Genomic DNA, 18234 nt, shown 5'->3' with positions numbered 1-18234 from the left:
ATGGAGTCAGAGAGCAAGAGAGCTTAGGGCGGGAGTGAGAGATTATATAGGGGGGAGGGGTGTAGACACAGGGGAAGTGGATGTGATCTCAGAGGATGGGGAAATACCTCAGTGGGGACCTCCCACTGCCCCCAGGCATGCCAGTTACCAGGGTTACAGGTGCTGGGCGGGGATTTCCAGGGTGCAGTGGGAGAGAGCCACGGGAAGAAGTCATTTCTTTCAGTCGGACCTAACAGTCCCACCTTTTGATAGTGGTAAAGGGGTGCCGACTCTTTTCTGGCTACATCTTGCTGACAAGGGGCGTCGACACTGAGGTTAGAAGGCGGGGATGCTGTCCGTCCAGAAGGAGCAGTAACAGTTCCATGGTAGTGAACGTGCATAAGTGTCCTTGGATGAAATTCAAAAGAAGTCTTAAGAGGCAGGGGTGCCATCTTCTTCAGGGATGCAAGATAACTTGGCGTCATAGATGGAGCAAGAGCAGGAGCCTTTTTCATTCTTGACAGAAGAAACCACTGTGGCTATCTGTTGAGCTAAACTGCAGTGGGAGCGGTCAGCAGGACCTGATGAGGGCCTGTCCACTTAGGATGTAAACCAGACAGATTAAGGATCTTAAGAAAGACTTGATCCTCAGGCAAAATTGGGGGAGAAGGAAAAGGGCTTTAAGGGGCTGAGGGAGCCTTGGATATGGGACAGCGGGGTAAGATTAGAAAGGAATGTAAAAAAGGAAAGTTATCTATTCTACATGGGTAGTTGCAGAGCAAGTAAGAAGGTCATCTACACCCACCACTGCAATCTGGGAGGGAAAAGAGAGGCTGGAATACTTAGGTAACAACGAATAACTGGCTCCCATATCCAAAAGAAAGGATACAAGTAGTTTGCCTGCAACCTGGAGACATACCCTGGGCTCCTCCATTGTGATGCTTGTGGGATCCAGCGGCCCTGGGCAGCATCACACTTCCGTTGCCAAGCTGAGTATCTCGGATAAGTTAGGCTCCTCCCCATATGTGGGGGGTATGAGAGGACTGGCCCACCTTGTAGAGACGAGGAGGGATAGTCGACTCCCCAGCGTCCCGGCTGTCCACACTTTGGCAGGGTCCAGATGGTGGTTGTAGAGTAGGGAAAGTTCTTGCCCAGTGGCCGTCCTTGCCACACTTAACGCATGGTCTGGGTGGTGTGCGTTGGGTGCTGCTTCTTTGAGGAGCCCAAAGGGCAGCAGCCAGGAACTGGCAATTTTTCCTATTACAGGCAGCCTTATCAGCTTTTTTCTGTTACTCCAGGTTGTTAAAAACCTTAAAGGCCGTGCTCACCAGATCTCCTTGGGGGGTTTGAGGGCCATCCTCAGCCTTTTTCAACTTTTTTTTTAATATCCGGAGCTGATTGGGAAATGAAATGGGTATTAAGGACCACTATACCTTCTTTTGACTCAGGTCCAGCTTAGTATAACGCTGGCGTGCCACTGTAAAGTGTTCAAGAAATTTGGCCGGGTTTTCAGTGGGTCTCTGGGTAACCTCCTTTAGTTTATCATAGTTGACTGCATGGTGGGCTGCCTTCTGGAGGCCAGCTACCAGGCAGGTTACCATCCTATTTCTGCTAACCCTTCCAGGTATACATTATTTTCATAATCCCAATTTGGACTCTTTCCTGGGCACAGCCGTTGCCCCTACTGGGAAAGTATTGTCTAGGCAGTGGGTTTCATCAGCATGTGCCTGGGCTGCAACCCAAACTCTTTCCTTTTCTCCAGAGGTAAGGGTAGAGGACAGGACTGTATATAAGTCATGCCAGGTGAGGTCGTAAGTCTAAATAAGGTATTTAAACTCTTTGGTATAATTATTGGGATCTTGGGAGTATGATCCTAGTCACTTCTCAATCTGGGAAAGATCTGTCATTGGAAAGGGGGCATGAACACAAAGGACCCCTTCTGTCCCTGCCACCTCCTGCAGAGGATATAGGGAGGCTGGTGGGGGCTGTGAGCTACCAGTACAAGATCCAGTATGAGTAGCAGGAGGTGAGTCAAAAGGAGATGAAGGGGGAGGAGAAGGAAGGAAAGGTTCAGCTTGGGAAGGAGGAGCAGAGTCTTCAATGTTAGCAGGGTATCAGGCACTTTAGGAAGAGGCTCTAGGCCCTTAGGTGATTTGGCAGGGACAGGATGCCCCTGTGCCAGTACAATAGGGGAAGTTGAACAGGATAGGTAGAGACAAGGGCAAGCATGGAGAGCAAAGAAAGTCTAAACATATAGAACCTCTGGCCATTTATCATTGCGTCAGTAGAAACTGTCTAAATTCCTGAGAATATTATAATCCAAAGTCCCATTTTGGGGCCATTGAAACCAGTTGTCTATACTTTGCCAGACACAATTGCAATAAAAGATGAGCCCTTTTGGCTTTATGGAGTCTCTGAGTAGAACATCTAAAGAGTGTAAAAGATATCCCAAGGGGTGTCCCGACTTGGGTGGGACTGATGAGACCCCATTGTAATAAACACTAAGAGGAAGTAAAGTCTGTGGGGGTTGGGGGGATGGTCAGTGAGGAGTAGTGGAAGAGTTAGTGAGGACATGGGTAGGAGGGCCCAGTCAGTGAGGACACCAGGGAGGGGTGGAGTCAGTGAGGGCGTCAGGGGGTAGGAGACAGAAGAAGAGGCCTGCAGGCAGGAGTCACTCAGCAGGTACAGACAGGAAACATTGTAACGAATGCACCACCAGCAATGGGATAGGCAGAGGACACCTCCCTCCTTAATTGTATTTCTGTTTTTATAATAATTTAGAATTGAAATAGGAAAAGAGGCTACTTCTCTATCTGTAACTTTCATTTCACAAATATGATGTGTTTGGTCATAGTTACAAGAAGCTCAAACATCTGTCAAACATAGGAAATTTAAGTATACATGGAGATTTCTACCCATGTCTCCTGGAATTAATTAGCTAAAATCTTTTGTCTACCCAGCTATGTTATATATTTATATATATATATATATTTATATACCAACATTTATAGAAAGTATAATCAAAACTAAAAGATAATTTAAAAGAACATTGAAATAAAGAAGGGGGTTATAAACATCAAAAGCGGAAATATAAACTAGTGGATAAACCTCACTGAGCTATATGAAAGCAATACTGGAACCAAATTTAGGTAAGAATATTAAATGCAAGGAAAGAAATGATTGGTATGATGGATTCTAAAATCATTTGTAAAGCATATATACTTAATATTAGAAGCAGACTTTAACATAAAAAAACTAAAATAGCTAAAAATTAACCAAACCAATGTTAATAAATTGGTCCCAATTTTTTTATCACATATGATTCTTGACATTAATAGATTGTAGGAGGTAAACTATATGATTGTAACAATGACTAGAAAAGAAACCCCTACTTAAAATTCATTGCTCTTTTAAGGTCTTCGGAAAGCAACACTAACAAATGAACTATTAGGGTGAGCCTCAAACTCAAAATATGCACTAATAGGAGCACTACATGCTATAGCACTAACAATTTCATACGAAGTCAGCCTAACAGACTTAAGAGTAGAATTACCTTCCTTGGTTTTATAAAGAATACCCCCCCACTCTGTCTCTGTCTCTCTGTCTCTCTCCATATATAGATATAGATATATTCTGATACTGGGGCATGAACTCAGGACTTTGTGCTCCTGTTTGGGTTTTTTTCCACACAAGTCTGGTCCTTTACTACTTGGGCCACACCTTCATTTGTCACTTTGCTAAATTAATTGAAGATGAGTGCCTCAGATTTGTCTGCCCAGGCAAGCTTTGAACCTTGATCCTCAGATCTTAGCCTCCTGCTGAGTAGCTTAGGACCAGGAGTGTGAGCCACTGGCTCCCAACAAGATGTCACTTGCCAAAGAATTCCTAGGTGGTATCTTTATTTCATGGAGAAATCAGGCTTTCCCTGTGTAATGAGAAGTGATATGCAAGTATCTACATTTACTTTTTATCTGGAATCATACTGAAAGAACTAAAATATAAATGAAGAAATTGTAATGTCAAATTGAGAAATAATATGGCGGCAACATGATTTGCCAGTACTCTGATAATTGTTGCAAAGACAATCCAAGAGACTCTATTAATAATTTTCTTTGTAGTTCGATACTGTCTTAGAGAATTTATGTTCTGAAAGCAAAGATAGATACATGATATGGTTTTCACATTTAATCTGACAGTTCTTTTTAGTCATTTCATTTTTAGTGTTCTAACAAGCTTTTGCATAACTTTTAAAAATCAAGTTATATTTTTTCCTTTAGAGCTACAGAAACTTTTGAAGTGGAGAGTCTACGACCACCTCGGTTCTTTAATGAAGATGGAGTTATCAGACCTTACAGGCTGAGGGATGGTACTGGAAATCAAATGCTACAGGTAAGTGAAGAAAGGTCCTGTAAGTTATAGTTCATTCAGTTATGTTAGTTTCTTTAAAATTGTATGTAATGCTTGAAATATAAATTAGGTTTTTATACATCTGTGTATTTCCATTTGTAAGTTTCTTTTATTTTCTTAGGTTTTAAAGTACATTTATTTACTATAAGACTTTTTTTTTCTTTTTTACAGGCATCAAAAAGTATGATATGAAAACAGTTAATGCATGACTTTGCAAGTAAAAGCCAACAGTAGATTTTAGTCTTTAAATTTTACAAACCCTGTACAGCCATTTCAGTATTTTGAATATAAAGGAAAGATTTTTGTATTGGTAACCTTTTAATAGGAACTTCAATCTGATCTTTTTCTTGGTTCTGCACTGGATTTGTAGATTTGTTGCAAACTAATAAGCTTTTTGTACCGTCATAATTGATGGTACATTTAGCTAGTTAGACAATTTTATTTGGATAGCTCCTTCAAACCACTACTAGCTTCTGTCAGATAAAAACTTTATCTACAAGCACAAAGACACAAAACCAACAAAACTCAGGAACCCAGCAAATATGGATTATTCATGGATTCCTACTATGTTTTTGAAGATGCTCAAATTAGTGTGTATAAAATCTTAGGAAATTGTATGCATATTTCACATACAAACCATAATCTTTTAAGTAAGAAAGATTGGGCTTTGCAACAATAGGAAGTTTGAAGGTAGAATAAATCATCTGTTCAGACAAGTTTCTCGATGCATTGGACTATTAAAAATCTTCACTATGGGATAAATAATAATCATATACTAGCCTATACCAATGTAAAGTTGTTACTGTTGTGTAAATGGTAGACTTCTCAAACCATTCGTTTGAAACAAGGAGTCATTATATTGTACAGATGTGGAAATACTCATAGAAAAAAAAAACTTGTGTCAGTAAATGGAAATTCACTTACTTGAAATAACCAGAGTAAAGATTTAAAACTTAAATGCCTTATTTCTTGTGTACAGAGAATATAATATTGCATAAAATATACTTTTATGGCTATCTCTGAGCCCTCTAACGTATTAAAATGCCACCAGAAAGTAATGTACAGTGTTTAGTAATTAAAGTGGTTTTATACTTGATTTTAAAATGCTTTTTAGAGCATCAAAAACACATCAAAAATACTTTCAGATTGGGATAGAACTGGCAGTCTGTTGAAGTTAAGCCTAAAACATAACACTGTATAGTCTCTAGGATGACAGCATAGCGTATTGTTCTTTGGAAAAAGAAAATTTGCAGAAGTCAGGTATGGAAAATACAATAGGGAACATTTCCATCCAACACTTGTTGGAGCATAATTAACATGTTAGTAATATTTTACTACACTGAAATTTGAGGATTTCAAAAACCTTTTTGAAAAACTTTCAATAAACTTATTAGGAAAGGACCAGAAATGAGAAAAATTTAGAGGTATACTGTTTTATCACATATGTAGAGAAGTTTTCAAAATTTATTATTCACAATTTGACTTCATTGGCAAATACCGTTATTAGACCTTTGCAAATTGTCTTTGAAGCTCTTAATTCTGGGATCCAAAGACATGACTTTCTGATTGTGTATATTTAAAGGTACATATTATTTTTAATATCCCAGTTTTTAGTTAAAAAGAGCTATTTATTTAAAACCTAATAATCTCCGTCACCCATTATTTGCTTTTAAAAACGGTACTGGATTAACTTGAATACCTGTAGGAATTCATCAGATGCCTTAGCATGTTTGCAGTTAACATTACTCTAAGTGGGAGAGCTGGGTTGTTTTTTTGGTAGTACTGTTGCTTTCCTCCTCCATTAGCAAATAGATTAGAATACATGAATACTGGTGCTGTGGAAAATAATCACACAACATGTAACTTTAAATTGTCATCTACCTCAATTTCATGTAATAATTATTTCATCTGGGTTTAAATGATGGCATGTTAGAAAATGTACTTATAAATGTTTCTTTTCATTTTCAAAAAATGTTATTTGTTTAGTAACTTAGATATTGCTTTCCAATGTTTCCTTCTTTGTTTTCTAAAGAAATAATAAAATACAGTCTTCTGGTGTAACTATCTAGAAGTCATCACATTGTTACAGTGCTTTCTAGTATTCAATTAAAGTGGTCTACTAGAGAAAAAGTATTATCATAAAACACTATATTGAGATCATAAAAGCATTTTATATATGGGGTATATAGAAACCAATAAACATTAGTCTTAGTCTGCTAAGTCATGCAATATTATATCCATTTTACAGCCTGAGTCACAGCTAGAAATTGCTTTGAAATTATTCTAATTCCTTGAACATTTCATTCTTTTACATGTTTTGCAGGCAGTTTTTCCATACTTAACTAACCTTTATGCTTCTTTTTTCCTTTACCATGCTTACAGAAAATTCAGTTCTACAGGGAATGGATTATGACTCACAGTAGCAGTAGTGATGATGATGATGATGTTGTTGATGATGTTGTTGATGATGTTGATTAGTCAGATCTAAACTTGAAAATCATATGTTCTTTGTCTGTTTACTGGAATGCTTTGTAGTACTGCTATCATAATGTCCATATATCCATTTTAGGAAGTAAACAAGTTTTCCTTTTAAAATGTTGTTATGAACATCATGATAAAGCAAAATAATTGCATTATTGAGACACAGAAAAAATGTATTTTGCATCCAAAGTAAGGCATACTATATATTATAAATTGCCTTGATATATTTCAGAGTTTCATATTATAGTTTGACTTTAAAATTTAGAGTTAAGCGAAGTATAATTTTTAGTGTTTACTAGTTTCATTCTGAATTATCTCCTTATTTGCTAGTAAAATGCCTTTCATTAGGATTGTTCCCTGTGAATTTTCTGGGCTATAATGTAACACCATTGTGTAAAGTTGGGACTATTGATAGTCATTCAATGTTTCATATTTATTTTGCACTTCAAAGGTATTTTTGTCAAATTGCTTAAAAATAAACATACATAACTTAAAGTGGTGTGAATTTATTGTTCCATTCTAGTCATATAAGTTGGCCTATTATTATTTTTTAAATTCTGGGGGCCAGAAGTGTGGCCTAGGGGTAGAATGCTTGCCTAGCATGCACAAAGTCCTGGGTTTGATTCCTTGGTACCACATACACAGAAAAAAGCCAGAAATGGTACTGTGGCTCAAGTGATAGACCACTATCTTGAGAAAGTTCAAGAGCAGTGCCTTGGCCCTGAGTTCAAGCCCAAGGAATGGCAAAAAAAAAAAAATCTGATTTGTCATTACAGATTAGATGGTAAAAAATAGTCCTTCATCTGAGAATTAAAAGAAAGGCAGTTTATTATTATTTGCTTCATTTTATAGTATATGTACACATACATGTATATAATGTATCTATATATGTCATACATAGTGTATAGTATGTATGCATATATTATACAGAGTGTATAGTGTATGTATATATAAAAAATATGTGTATATACTTAGTGTATGTATGTGTACAGACCCAGGGCTTGAATTCAGAGGCTTGGTACTGTCCTTGAGTTTATCTACTCAAGCCTAACACCTCTACCATATGAGCCACAGCTCCATTTTCTGCCTTTTTGGTGGTTAATTGGAGATAAGAGTGTCATAGACTTCTCTCCCTGATCTGGCGTCAAACTGTAATTCTCAGATCTCAAGCCTGTAGTTTTGATTTTAAGTATGAGCTACCAGAGCCTGGCTCTAGTATATTCATCAAAACAATGGACAAAGTTAACTTTTTACAGGCATTAGGTTTACTACTTAATGTACATATTCATACTATATCCCTATTATAAAATGTTATGAATTAATTTCAAGGCAATAGGAATATAATTATTTTGTACATTTTCTAATTGGCAAAGAGAAATGTTACCTACATCTGTGGGAAATTTATAAGCAAGTCTGATGTTTTTTGTACTGAAGGGTTCTGTGTTATTTTTATTTGTATGGCCCTTAGTAACGGGGCTTGGTAAACGGAGGTCAGGGACTTGGACCAAGTGGGAGCATGGGGTTAGCCAGTGCCATAGTCAGACCCTATCTGGAACATGAAAACAAAAAAACAATTTTTTTCCAATTTCGATGAATTATTGTGTCTTATTTCCCAAGTACAATAGATGTGCTAACAACAAATAGCAACAAAAATCTAAAATTACTCTGCTTGACGTTCTGTTAGTATTGCTTCTTTTGACTTGTCGGGCACATATACATTGAAGAATGATGTGTTACCTTAGAAAAATGAGCTGGGCGTAGTGGCTCATGCCTGTAATCCCTAGCTACTATGGAAGCTGAGATGTGAGAATCACGGTTCAAAGCCAGCCCATGCAGTAAAGCTCATGAGACAACCACTAGAAAACTGGAAGTGGCTCAAGGGATAGGGGGGTACCCTTGAGCTGAAGAGCTCAGGGACAGCATCCAGGCCCAGAGTTCAAGTCCCACAGCCAAGAAGAAAAAAAAATCTAAGATGAATGATTATTAGTAATTATAATCTTAAACCCCTATGACTACTATGCTTTTGAATCAACAAAAGGCTATTGACCTTGACTTTCATCAAGTACTTAAATAATGAGCTTATATAAATTTGTAGAAGATAATTGCTTACTTGATTAGCTTTTGGTTTGACTCAAACCACAATTTCTGAATTTAAAACTTAGATTTATCAAGTTTTTTTTAATTTCATTTCTATGTTCTTGGAGAATTATTTCTAGAATTCAATATCTGAAACTTAAAGCAAAAAGGGGGCTGGGAGTTTGGCCTAGCATGCATGAAGACCAGGGTTTGAGTCCTTGGGACTACATACATGGAAAAAGCCGAAAGTAGTGCGGTGGCTCAAGTGGCTCTAGCCTTGAGAAAGCCCAAGGACATTGCTCAGGCCCTGAGTTCAAGGCCCAGGACTGGCCAAGAAAAAAAAAAATAACAATGGAAGTGACTTAGCCGTGGGTGCATGCATGGTGGCTCACGCCTATAATCCTAGCTACTCAGGAGACTGAGATCTGAGGATGGAGGTTCAAAGCCAGCCTGGGCACAAAAGGACCTGAGACTCTTTATCTCCAACTAACCTTTAGAAAACAGGAAATGGGACTTGGCTCTAGGGTAGGGTGGTAGCCTTGAGCTATAGAGCTCTGGGAAATGTCTAGGCCCCAGAGAAGGCAGTAGCTGAAGAGCTCAGGGACGATATCCAGGCCCAGAGTTGAAGCCCCATGACCCCAAAAAAACAAAAATCCTGAAAGCAAAAAAGAGCAACTAAACAGTTCTGAAATTTCTGGCTAGAATTTATTAAAATTAAAATGAAATCAAGGGCTGGGCACAGGTGGCTCAAACTTATAATTGTCCTCATGGCATTGAAACCTGATGATCTGAGTTCCAAGATGCTTACCTTCAATAAATCAGACGGAAAAGCCAGAGATGGATATATAGCTCAGGTGGTAAAGCGACAGCCTTGACTGGAAAAAAAAAAAAATGAAGGGAGAGCTGGTGGCCCCAATACCAGCACCAACCAAAAAAAAAAAAAAAGTGAATGGCATGTGTAGTAGGAGTAACAAATATACAGATTTTGAATAATGTATTTTAACCACAGTAGTACTCATGGGAATAAGTGACAATACAATCAAAATAGTCACTAATGGTATCATAGATTGAACTTCTGTTTGTCATATACCTGGTACTCTCACTTTTGGGCAAAATCACAGAAACTGCTGCTGCTACGAAAGAAAGAACACAGACTATTATTTCCTCGTAGATGCCTCGGGAAAGAAAACTACTTGAACTATCTTTTGGCTTCTTACATTCCAGCTCTTACTAGACCTATGTCAAAAAGAAAAAGATGAACTTTTGGCTTGCAAGACATTGACTTTTCCTGTTAGCATGATTTGTATTTCTGTGATAATGGTTTCAATACAAATGATCCTTTTGTTTCTTAAGAATTGAACTGTAAAAGGTTCAAGTTATTTCATCAGTGAGTTGCCAGTTTAATGAAAAGGAAATAGGATTGCATTTATTTAAAATCTCAATAGTAACAAAAGTTAAGACAATGTTATAGTAACTAGTAAACTTTACTGTTGTGATTTTAGGCTTTGCTTATTCTGTAATTTTAAGTTCCTGTAAGTAACATGTGTGTTTAACAGTACAATTGCCCTTTCCTGTTTATTTCTTTTTCCCTTTCCCCTTTCCCCTTCTGCTACCATGAAAAAATATTTCCACACTTACTGCAGATATTCATTGGTTTCCTACTTTAATTTTTTAAATTATTTTATCAGAGAAAGATAATACTGAAAATTTTTCTACAGTTTTATAGCATTGTTGACTTGATGGAGTTATAAAACTAGACAAAGGTAACTAAGTGTTCATCACCAGATAGAAAGTGAGCTTATAAGATTTTTTCAGTAAGTAGTTCATTTATTAGTAACATTATATAATTAAGTACAGTGAAGTTTACAGGAGATTATGAGATTAATTAGCACTCTCAATACACATAGATAAAAATAAGTGGAAATCTAAAATAATATTGCTAACTTTCAATGTTCCTTATGGAGAAAGAATTCAAAGTAAGTTTTAATTTACTCAGGATGTCTTAAATTTTAGCTTTTAAAATCATTCACTTGGGCTGGGGAGTTTGGCCTAGTGGTAGAGTGTTTGCCTAGCAGGCACAAAGACCCGGATTCAAATCCTCGGTAACACATACATAGAAAAAAACAGAAGTGGTGCTGTGGCTCAAGTAGCAGGGTTCTAGCCTTAAGAAAAAAATCTCAAGCCCAGGACTGGCAAAAAAAAAAAATCACTTACATTGATGCAATATTGAGTATTGATTTTAAGGTCATGTTACTAAAACATACAGTTGGGACCATTGTATACCTATACCCTAATACATGAATTTTCAGTATTTTAAAAACCTGTTATATTTGTTTCTCAGGGTTGAATACACTAAAGAAAATTACTGCTATAGCATCCACTGATGTGCCTGATTTAATTTCTATGAAATGTTACATTAAACTTTGCTGTAGTGTTGGGAAGAGGAAAAGACACTATCACAGTTGGGTGTTTTTCTATTGTATCTTCATGTCTCAGCTTTTTTTAAAAATAAAAATAGCTGTCCTTACATTAAGTATTTTAAAGATGTAAATATACAAAGTATTTTAAATGTAAATATGTTAAATTTAAATATATTAGAAATTTAAATTTTTATATTAAACATTAAAGTTTTAAGAAGTTTAAATAAAATGTCAAATGTCCACACATTGTTAATTTAGATCAAGTAATGATTATGATGAATATGTGAAACGTATATCATTCTTGTTCATTCTCTTGACTTGGTTCCATAGAGATAAATGAAGACAAAGTATGTAGAATATTGAACCATTTATTTTAGTGAATACAAAATATTATAGAAAGTGATGAAGCAAAGGAGAAATACATGACTTTAAATAGCTCTACATTAGATAATTAGAATCATTTATAGTTTTAATAGATAAGGGTTTAGATTGTATTCATAGATATATTTATTTAGTAGTTATTCCATGTTACCCCCCAAATCAATTTTAAAACATTATGTAAAACTTCCATTGTCCCAGCAATGAAAAGATAAAAACTTCTAGTAGAAATATCAATCTTGAGGATCTTAGAGATCCACAAAAATGAAAGTATTCAAAATTTTACAAGTATTATTTGTGTTTTTTCTTTACTAAAAAAAATAAAAACAAGCTGGGCAGTGGTAGCTCATACCTGTAATGCTAGTTACTCAGGAAGCTGTGATCTGAGCATCACTGTTTGAAGCCAGCCCTAGCAGGAAAGTCTGAGACTCTTTATCTCCCACTTGACCACTCCCAAAAAGCCAGAAATGGACCTGTGGCTCCACTGGGTAGAGTGATAGCCTTGAACCAAAGAGCTCTAGGATAGTGCCTAGGCCCTGAGTTCAAGCCCCAGAACTTTCACACGTGTATGTACACACACACACACACACACACACGATAATCCATAATTTAGCTGAGTTTAAACAGTTTGTCTTATGTTCCAAATTCTCATGTGTCAAAGATGTTTTGTAGACACTTCTTATATATTCATGCAAGTCTGAATGATTTGAGACACATGCAGAGAAAATTCTAAATCCCTCTTGTGAATCATTTCACAACATCCTTATTCCATACTTTTACAGATGATGTGAAATTTGTCAAAAATTACATTATTTTATGCATTATTAATATATGCTCATTAAAGTAAGAATACTGCAGAAAAGAAAAAGATTATGTGCCATGCACAGTGTGGTTTACACGTAGAATCCTGGCTATTTGGGAGCCTGGTTTGAGGCCAGCATAGGCAAAAAGTTCTTGAGACTAATTATGGTGGTACCTGTCTGTCATCCAGCTACACAGGAAGCCAGCAAAGGTAGTAAGTTCTTGAGATATCATTTGAACCTACAAAAGCTAAGCATGGTGGTTCATATCTGTCATCAGAGCTACATAGGAAGTATAAATAAGATTGTGGTCCAAGCCATTCTAAGAATAGATTTGAGACCCTGTTGAAAAATTTTCTACAGTAAAAATGTCTGAAGATACGGCTCAAGTAGTAGAGCGCCTCCTTGGCATGCACAGGTCTTGAGTTCAAATCCCAGTTCAAATTCTTTTTTCACTACATTTCTTTTTTTTAATTTTTTAAAATTTTATTCACCTTCCATTCAAGTTGTAAAGTTGATTTCCAGCATGTCTGTCTTGTGAATATAGCTGCTTCATTGGCTTACCCTTTGTCGCATTTTCTTGTTTTTTTCCCCTTCCATTCCCTAATTCAAATAAACATACACACTAGGTGCCAAAGTCAGATACAGTAACAATGGGATAGGCCATAAGGGGGAAAATTATATTTCTTTTTAATTTTTCCTATCTACATATACAAATTGCCATTTTAGATTTTCCTTTTATAGATTTTGTAAATGGATTATTAACTTCAAAAGATTAAGAAACATCCCACTCAGAATAATCCTCATGTGAGAAGCTTAGTTTATCTCTGCAGCATATATCAACCAACAGCCCAACCTTTTCTTCATTTTTTGTAGATGATGTAATAGCTGATTCTTTTGATAAGTTCTCTTTTTAATACTTTTGAAAAAAAAAAACCTTTCTTCCCCTTAAAATTAATCTAACATGGGGGTGTGCATGGTTAATCTTTGTCCATTGTGTTTGACTAGTGAGCTCTGAGGTGTCCATAGGAATATATTCTGTGCCATTTCGAGTATATTTGAAGTTCCTCTATGTTGTCTTTGTATCTTTTACAAAGGTATCAATGGTAAGTGGTTGCAAGAGGGAGGCTGTTTTTGTTTGTTGTGTATTTCTTTTTTTCAGAGATTACAGATGGTTATAACTAGCTTCAAACACTGCCTTAATAGCAATTGGAAGATAACTGCCTTCAGCCGGTCGTGGTCTTTCCTTTTACTTCAGGAAGAGATTTCAGCTAATCTGGAAGAAAGGGCTTAAAAATAGCAATGAGATCATCAGAGTAGTACTGGACACTCTCCTCCTGACCTCGTCTGAAATTTTGAGTAAGTGGACAAGTTCTAGGAGATAAAGGCTCATTGAATTTCATTTTTCCTCTTCAGAAGGACACTTCTGAATGAGATGAGAAAACTGAAGAGAGCCAAGTTTTCTTACCTGCACAAGTTAGTCATTAGCTAGCATCTCAGAAAAAAAGTGGATCTTGGAGTAAAAAATTACTATCCCACCTAGGGAGCAGATCACATATTCCACTATTAATTGAGCACAACCTCTTATAAAGTGTGGCTCATTGTTTTCAGGGATCCCATCTTTTGAACATTTGAAAGTAGCATGTCCATGAAATTTACTGTGAACCAACGGGACCTTTTATACAACCTTCCAGTGTGAGGTCAAAACACTTTTGAAGAAAATTTGGAATCATGTCTTCCACTGAAGATAATGGTTCCACTTGGAGGAAGTTCATGCTTTCTCTTTATCTGGAATGTAAATGTCCTTTTCTAAAGGAAATCAGTAACTTGAATGGGACTATTTTGATTTCTAAATCTCTTAAAAGTTTTTCATGATGAATTTGAATTTGTAAGGGTAGAAATATTAAGAACTTCAGTGCATTTTAACATTAAAAGAAGTTCTCAGATGTTAAATTCAGTGTGGTTCCATTGGATTTTTTTTCCAAATTAAGAATATAAGCAGGGATAAATTCTCTACTAAAAATTTATGTAAGATCCTCCACCTTAAGTAAGCTAAAATACTAAATTCTGATTACAGATGTTTAATTTGTGATTTTTCTACTGATTTATTGGAGCTTTGCCTTGTAATTCCCCCCCCCAACCTAGTTTCTTTAGACAGAAAGATTCTCAGCATAAGGTGAGTATAGTAAAGCTCATCCATAAATGTTGTGTGTCTGTGTTGTATGCATGCTACATGTGTTATAGTTGTTCGATAACTTTAGTATAAGATATAAAAGGATTTTTTATTTTTTGTGGGGAGGGGGTTGGCTTTTTAGATTGTTGGGTAAGGATTGAGTCTAGGGCTTTAGAGCATGCTAGGCAAACACTTTACAACTGAGCTACATCCCCAGCCCTGGGAAAAGGCGTTTTTGTTGATGGGGGGGTTTGTTTTTGTTGGTTTGTTGGTTAGTTTGGTTTTTGGTACACTGAGTGTTGTATGAAAAGATACATTCAATTGAAATAAATTATTTTCATACAAAATTAGATTGTAGTCTCATTCATCAAAAAAGTTTATTTGAAAGAAAGCACCATGTCTTTGTGAGACTTTTGTCACTTAGGAGTCTGTAGAATTGAAATAGTATTGATATCCTAATCACGTCCAGTGATACTTAGGAACTGTAACTCTTCAGTGAAAATTTACCACTATAAATAACACAGTGTGAAATGTTGCAAAGAAATATATATTCAGCTATTTTTATGGCACTTCAGATCTGAGGTGGTTGTTTAATGAGAGTTCTGATGATGCAGCATTGGAATACAACTGGAATCTCTCAGGAAGTTAACTTTTCTAGAATGTTGTCAAGCCACTTTTAATATTGCCAAAAAAATAGACTGTGCAGTTGAGTGCATGCGTATAATTGAGTTTTTGGTGGCATGATTTGAGAGAATAGTTTGTATCAAATATTGAAAAACTTGAGGTTGGTGTTATTGCTCAAATGGTAGAGTGCCTGCCTAGCAATCATTAAAGGCCCTGAGTTCAAACTTCATAACCACCAAAAGAAGAAAACTTGAGTTCCACAAATTCACTGAGCAATTCACTCTTACATTCCTAGGACTTATTTCTCAGGCCTACTTCAAGATATTAGGATCACAGCCTTGAAGAAGAGAGTAGTGAAGGTTTCTGGTACGTAGTGAGCTTTATTTTCCAGGATAAACACATGCCATATTAAAGGCCAGTTCTGTAATGTCATATCATCATGTCTCATTTTCCTGTCTGTTGCTAGTACAAGCACAGATTTAAGGAATCATAGAAATGAAAAAAAAAAAAAAAACACATGAGTCATCTCTAAAGAAAGGATGCCTAGTTATTTTATAACATTCAAAAAGCATTGCATGAGATATGATGAAGCTTATATAATATCTGAGCGCACATTCCAATCAATTTTAGAAATTGTATTGCATCTACTGTCATTTAGATATAGTTGTCTCTTGGTAACCACTTGTCCCAGGAACACCAAGTACCCCTAAATCTCATGTGCTTAAGTCCCTTGCAAAAATAAAAAAATCACATAGTGCTTACATGAAACCTAAATATCTTATCATGATCACTTTGATCATCTCTCAATTGCTAATAAAGTCTAATATTGTAGCTGGGAATGGTGGCTCAGAGACAATGCCCAGGCCCAGAGTTCAAGTCCTACGACCCACAAAAGAAAACAAAAAAAAAATCCAATATTGTGTAAGTGCTGGGCAAATTGTTTTCATACTGTACCCTATTCAATACATATAAACTATTTATAAAATATTTTAACTCTTAGATGCTAAAGCCACATATATGGAGAGTCTAATGTTGATCTACTCTGCTCTTTTCCATAATAAAAGTTGTCCCATGAGAATCAAGTAATATCCTTTGTGTCAAGACTTAGATTCTTTTTGAGCCAAGTAAACTAGAATTCAGTTCAATTCTATCTAGTTCATTTCCTTTTTTTTAAACTGACTTGACAGTCTTTTATTGTGTGTAACCTCAGCTCTAGACTATAAAATGGAGAGAACATGCTAATGTCACTGTCTTGGTATTGTTTCTAAGACTAAAATTAGATAATGTATATAATTATTAATATAATGCCTAATAAGAACTCTATTGTATTTTTATTATTCCAGATCAGTACCAGTTTATGCTAGTTCTTGGCCACCATTATGTATACTGTAGATTCCTCATTTCCTCTTTGCCAAGACAAAACATCATTAAATCTCATCCTTTTTGTTTCCTTTCAAGGTTAGTAGAATAGTTTCAATACATGATAATTTCTGCACACTAAACAGTAAAATCGCAAATTTACACAGACTACTCTTAATCTTAGTATTCTTAAAGGAATATTATCAAGTATAAATGATGTGGACCAATAAATAATGATCAACTTGACATTCTGAAGGAACTGCCTCAGTGAGACTCTTGGAGCTCTGTACACACATTATTCCTGCTGCCCTAACTCTAGGTTTTCTAGAATGTATTGGGAAGTTAACTGATAGCCTGCCATTGTCGGTGTGCATAGCTATTGACTGGGTATAAGTGTTCTTTTTCTAGGCAGTCTTGGTTGCACCACTGGACAATCGTTCTCATGCCTTAAGATGTACTTTCTCTTAAATTGATGTCAAAGGGTTCTGCTGAATTTCCCTTTCTGAGCTATCACTATAGTCTATACCTACACTTGGACTGGCAGGCAAGAGAGTGAAAAGGAAGGAGAGAGGCAGTGCAAAGGATTAAATACAAGCGTAATTCCTTTTTATATCTGAAAACCCTGATGCAGTGGGATTTGGATTTTCTTAAATCAACTTGCTTATAGGGTGAGCTGAATATGGATATGAATATGAATGTACTATTCTATACATTTAATCTAGTGCTTTCAATATTGTGATAATTTTAATGTAGATAGGCATTGGGTTTTGAGATCATTGATTTCTACTAGATTTGATTATCAGACATAATTGGATCCTTTCCCTTTTTTTTTTAATTGGCCTTGGCACTCAAGTCTTGGGTTTCAAGTGAGTTAGCAAAACACTTTTTTATACCTAAATCAAATAACTCTTAAGGAAGCTATGTTTTTTTCTCTCTACAAGGTCTAGCCCAGATTGGCCTTGTACTCTCAGTCCTCCTGCCTCCACTGCTGGAGTGCTGGGATTACAAGTATACACCACCACACCTAGTGCACTTTCATTTATATTTATTTATTGTTGGTCATGGGGCTAGAACCTTGGGACCTGAGTGCTGTCCCTGAGCTGTTTTGCTCAAGGATAGCACTCTACCACTTTGAGTCACAGCTCCACTTCTGGTTTTCTGGTGATTAATTAGATAAGAATCTCATGGACTTTTCCTGTGTAGGCTGGCTTTGAACTTCAACCCTCAAATCTCCACTTTCTGAGTACCTAAGATTACAGGCATGAGCGACCAGCATCCAGCTCACTTTCATTTTAACTGTGTTGCTATATAAACGAACTCATTCCTACTTCTGTGCGATATTACAAATCAAATGTAGTCAAGTTAAAAATGTTCCTTGCTAACCTACATGTTCTTAATCGATTCTCAATTTCTTGAATGTATTTCTTAAATGCTAAGCACTGTTTGGGATTTGAAGCCCTATATTAGTCACTTACTCTGCATTTTGCTCTGCTCTTTCAGAATTTGAATATTAGAAAAATTTTTTGAGTTAATACAA

General features: G+C 36.2%; 1 protein-coding gene across 9 annotated transcripts in view; it reads left to right on the top strand.

Annotated features, from left to right (window-relative positions):
• The window catches only part of Vps13a (vacuolar protein sorting 13 homolog A), a 175881-nt gene that overhangs the window by 143713 nt on the left and 13934 nt on the right, over positions 1 to 18234 (top strand). For 4 of the 9 annotated variants that reach the window (XR_016534893.1, XM_090329619.1, XM_090329616.1 and 1 more), the window contains one exon: positions 4257 to 4368. Coding sequence is in view for 5 of the 9 variants with exons in the window: in XM_090329619.1 (XP_090185745.1) it covers positions 4257 to 4368 (112 nt within the window). In the remaining 4 variants the exon portion in view is untranslated. Of the gene's footprint in view, positions 1 to 4256; positions 4369 to 4557; positions 7363 to 13799; positions 13901 to 15633; positions 15705 to 16681; positions 16797 to 18234 lie in introns of those variants that run through there. The other 5 variants (XR_016534894.1, XR_016534895.1, XR_016534896.1 and 2 more) reach the window with 5 other exon arrangements.

The sequence above is a fragment of the Megascapheus bottae genome, chromosome 3 (genome assembly GCF_031878675.1).
Source record: "Megascapheus bottae isolate mThoBot1 chromosome 3, mThoBot2.hap1, whole genome shotgun sequence".
Taxonomy (NCBI): Eukaryota; Metazoa; Chordata; class Mammalia; order Rodentia; family Geomyidae; genus Megascapheus; species Megascapheus bottae.
The sequence above is the reverse complement of the archived record's forward strand: the minus strand, read 5'-3'. Positions and strand labels throughout refer to the sequence as shown.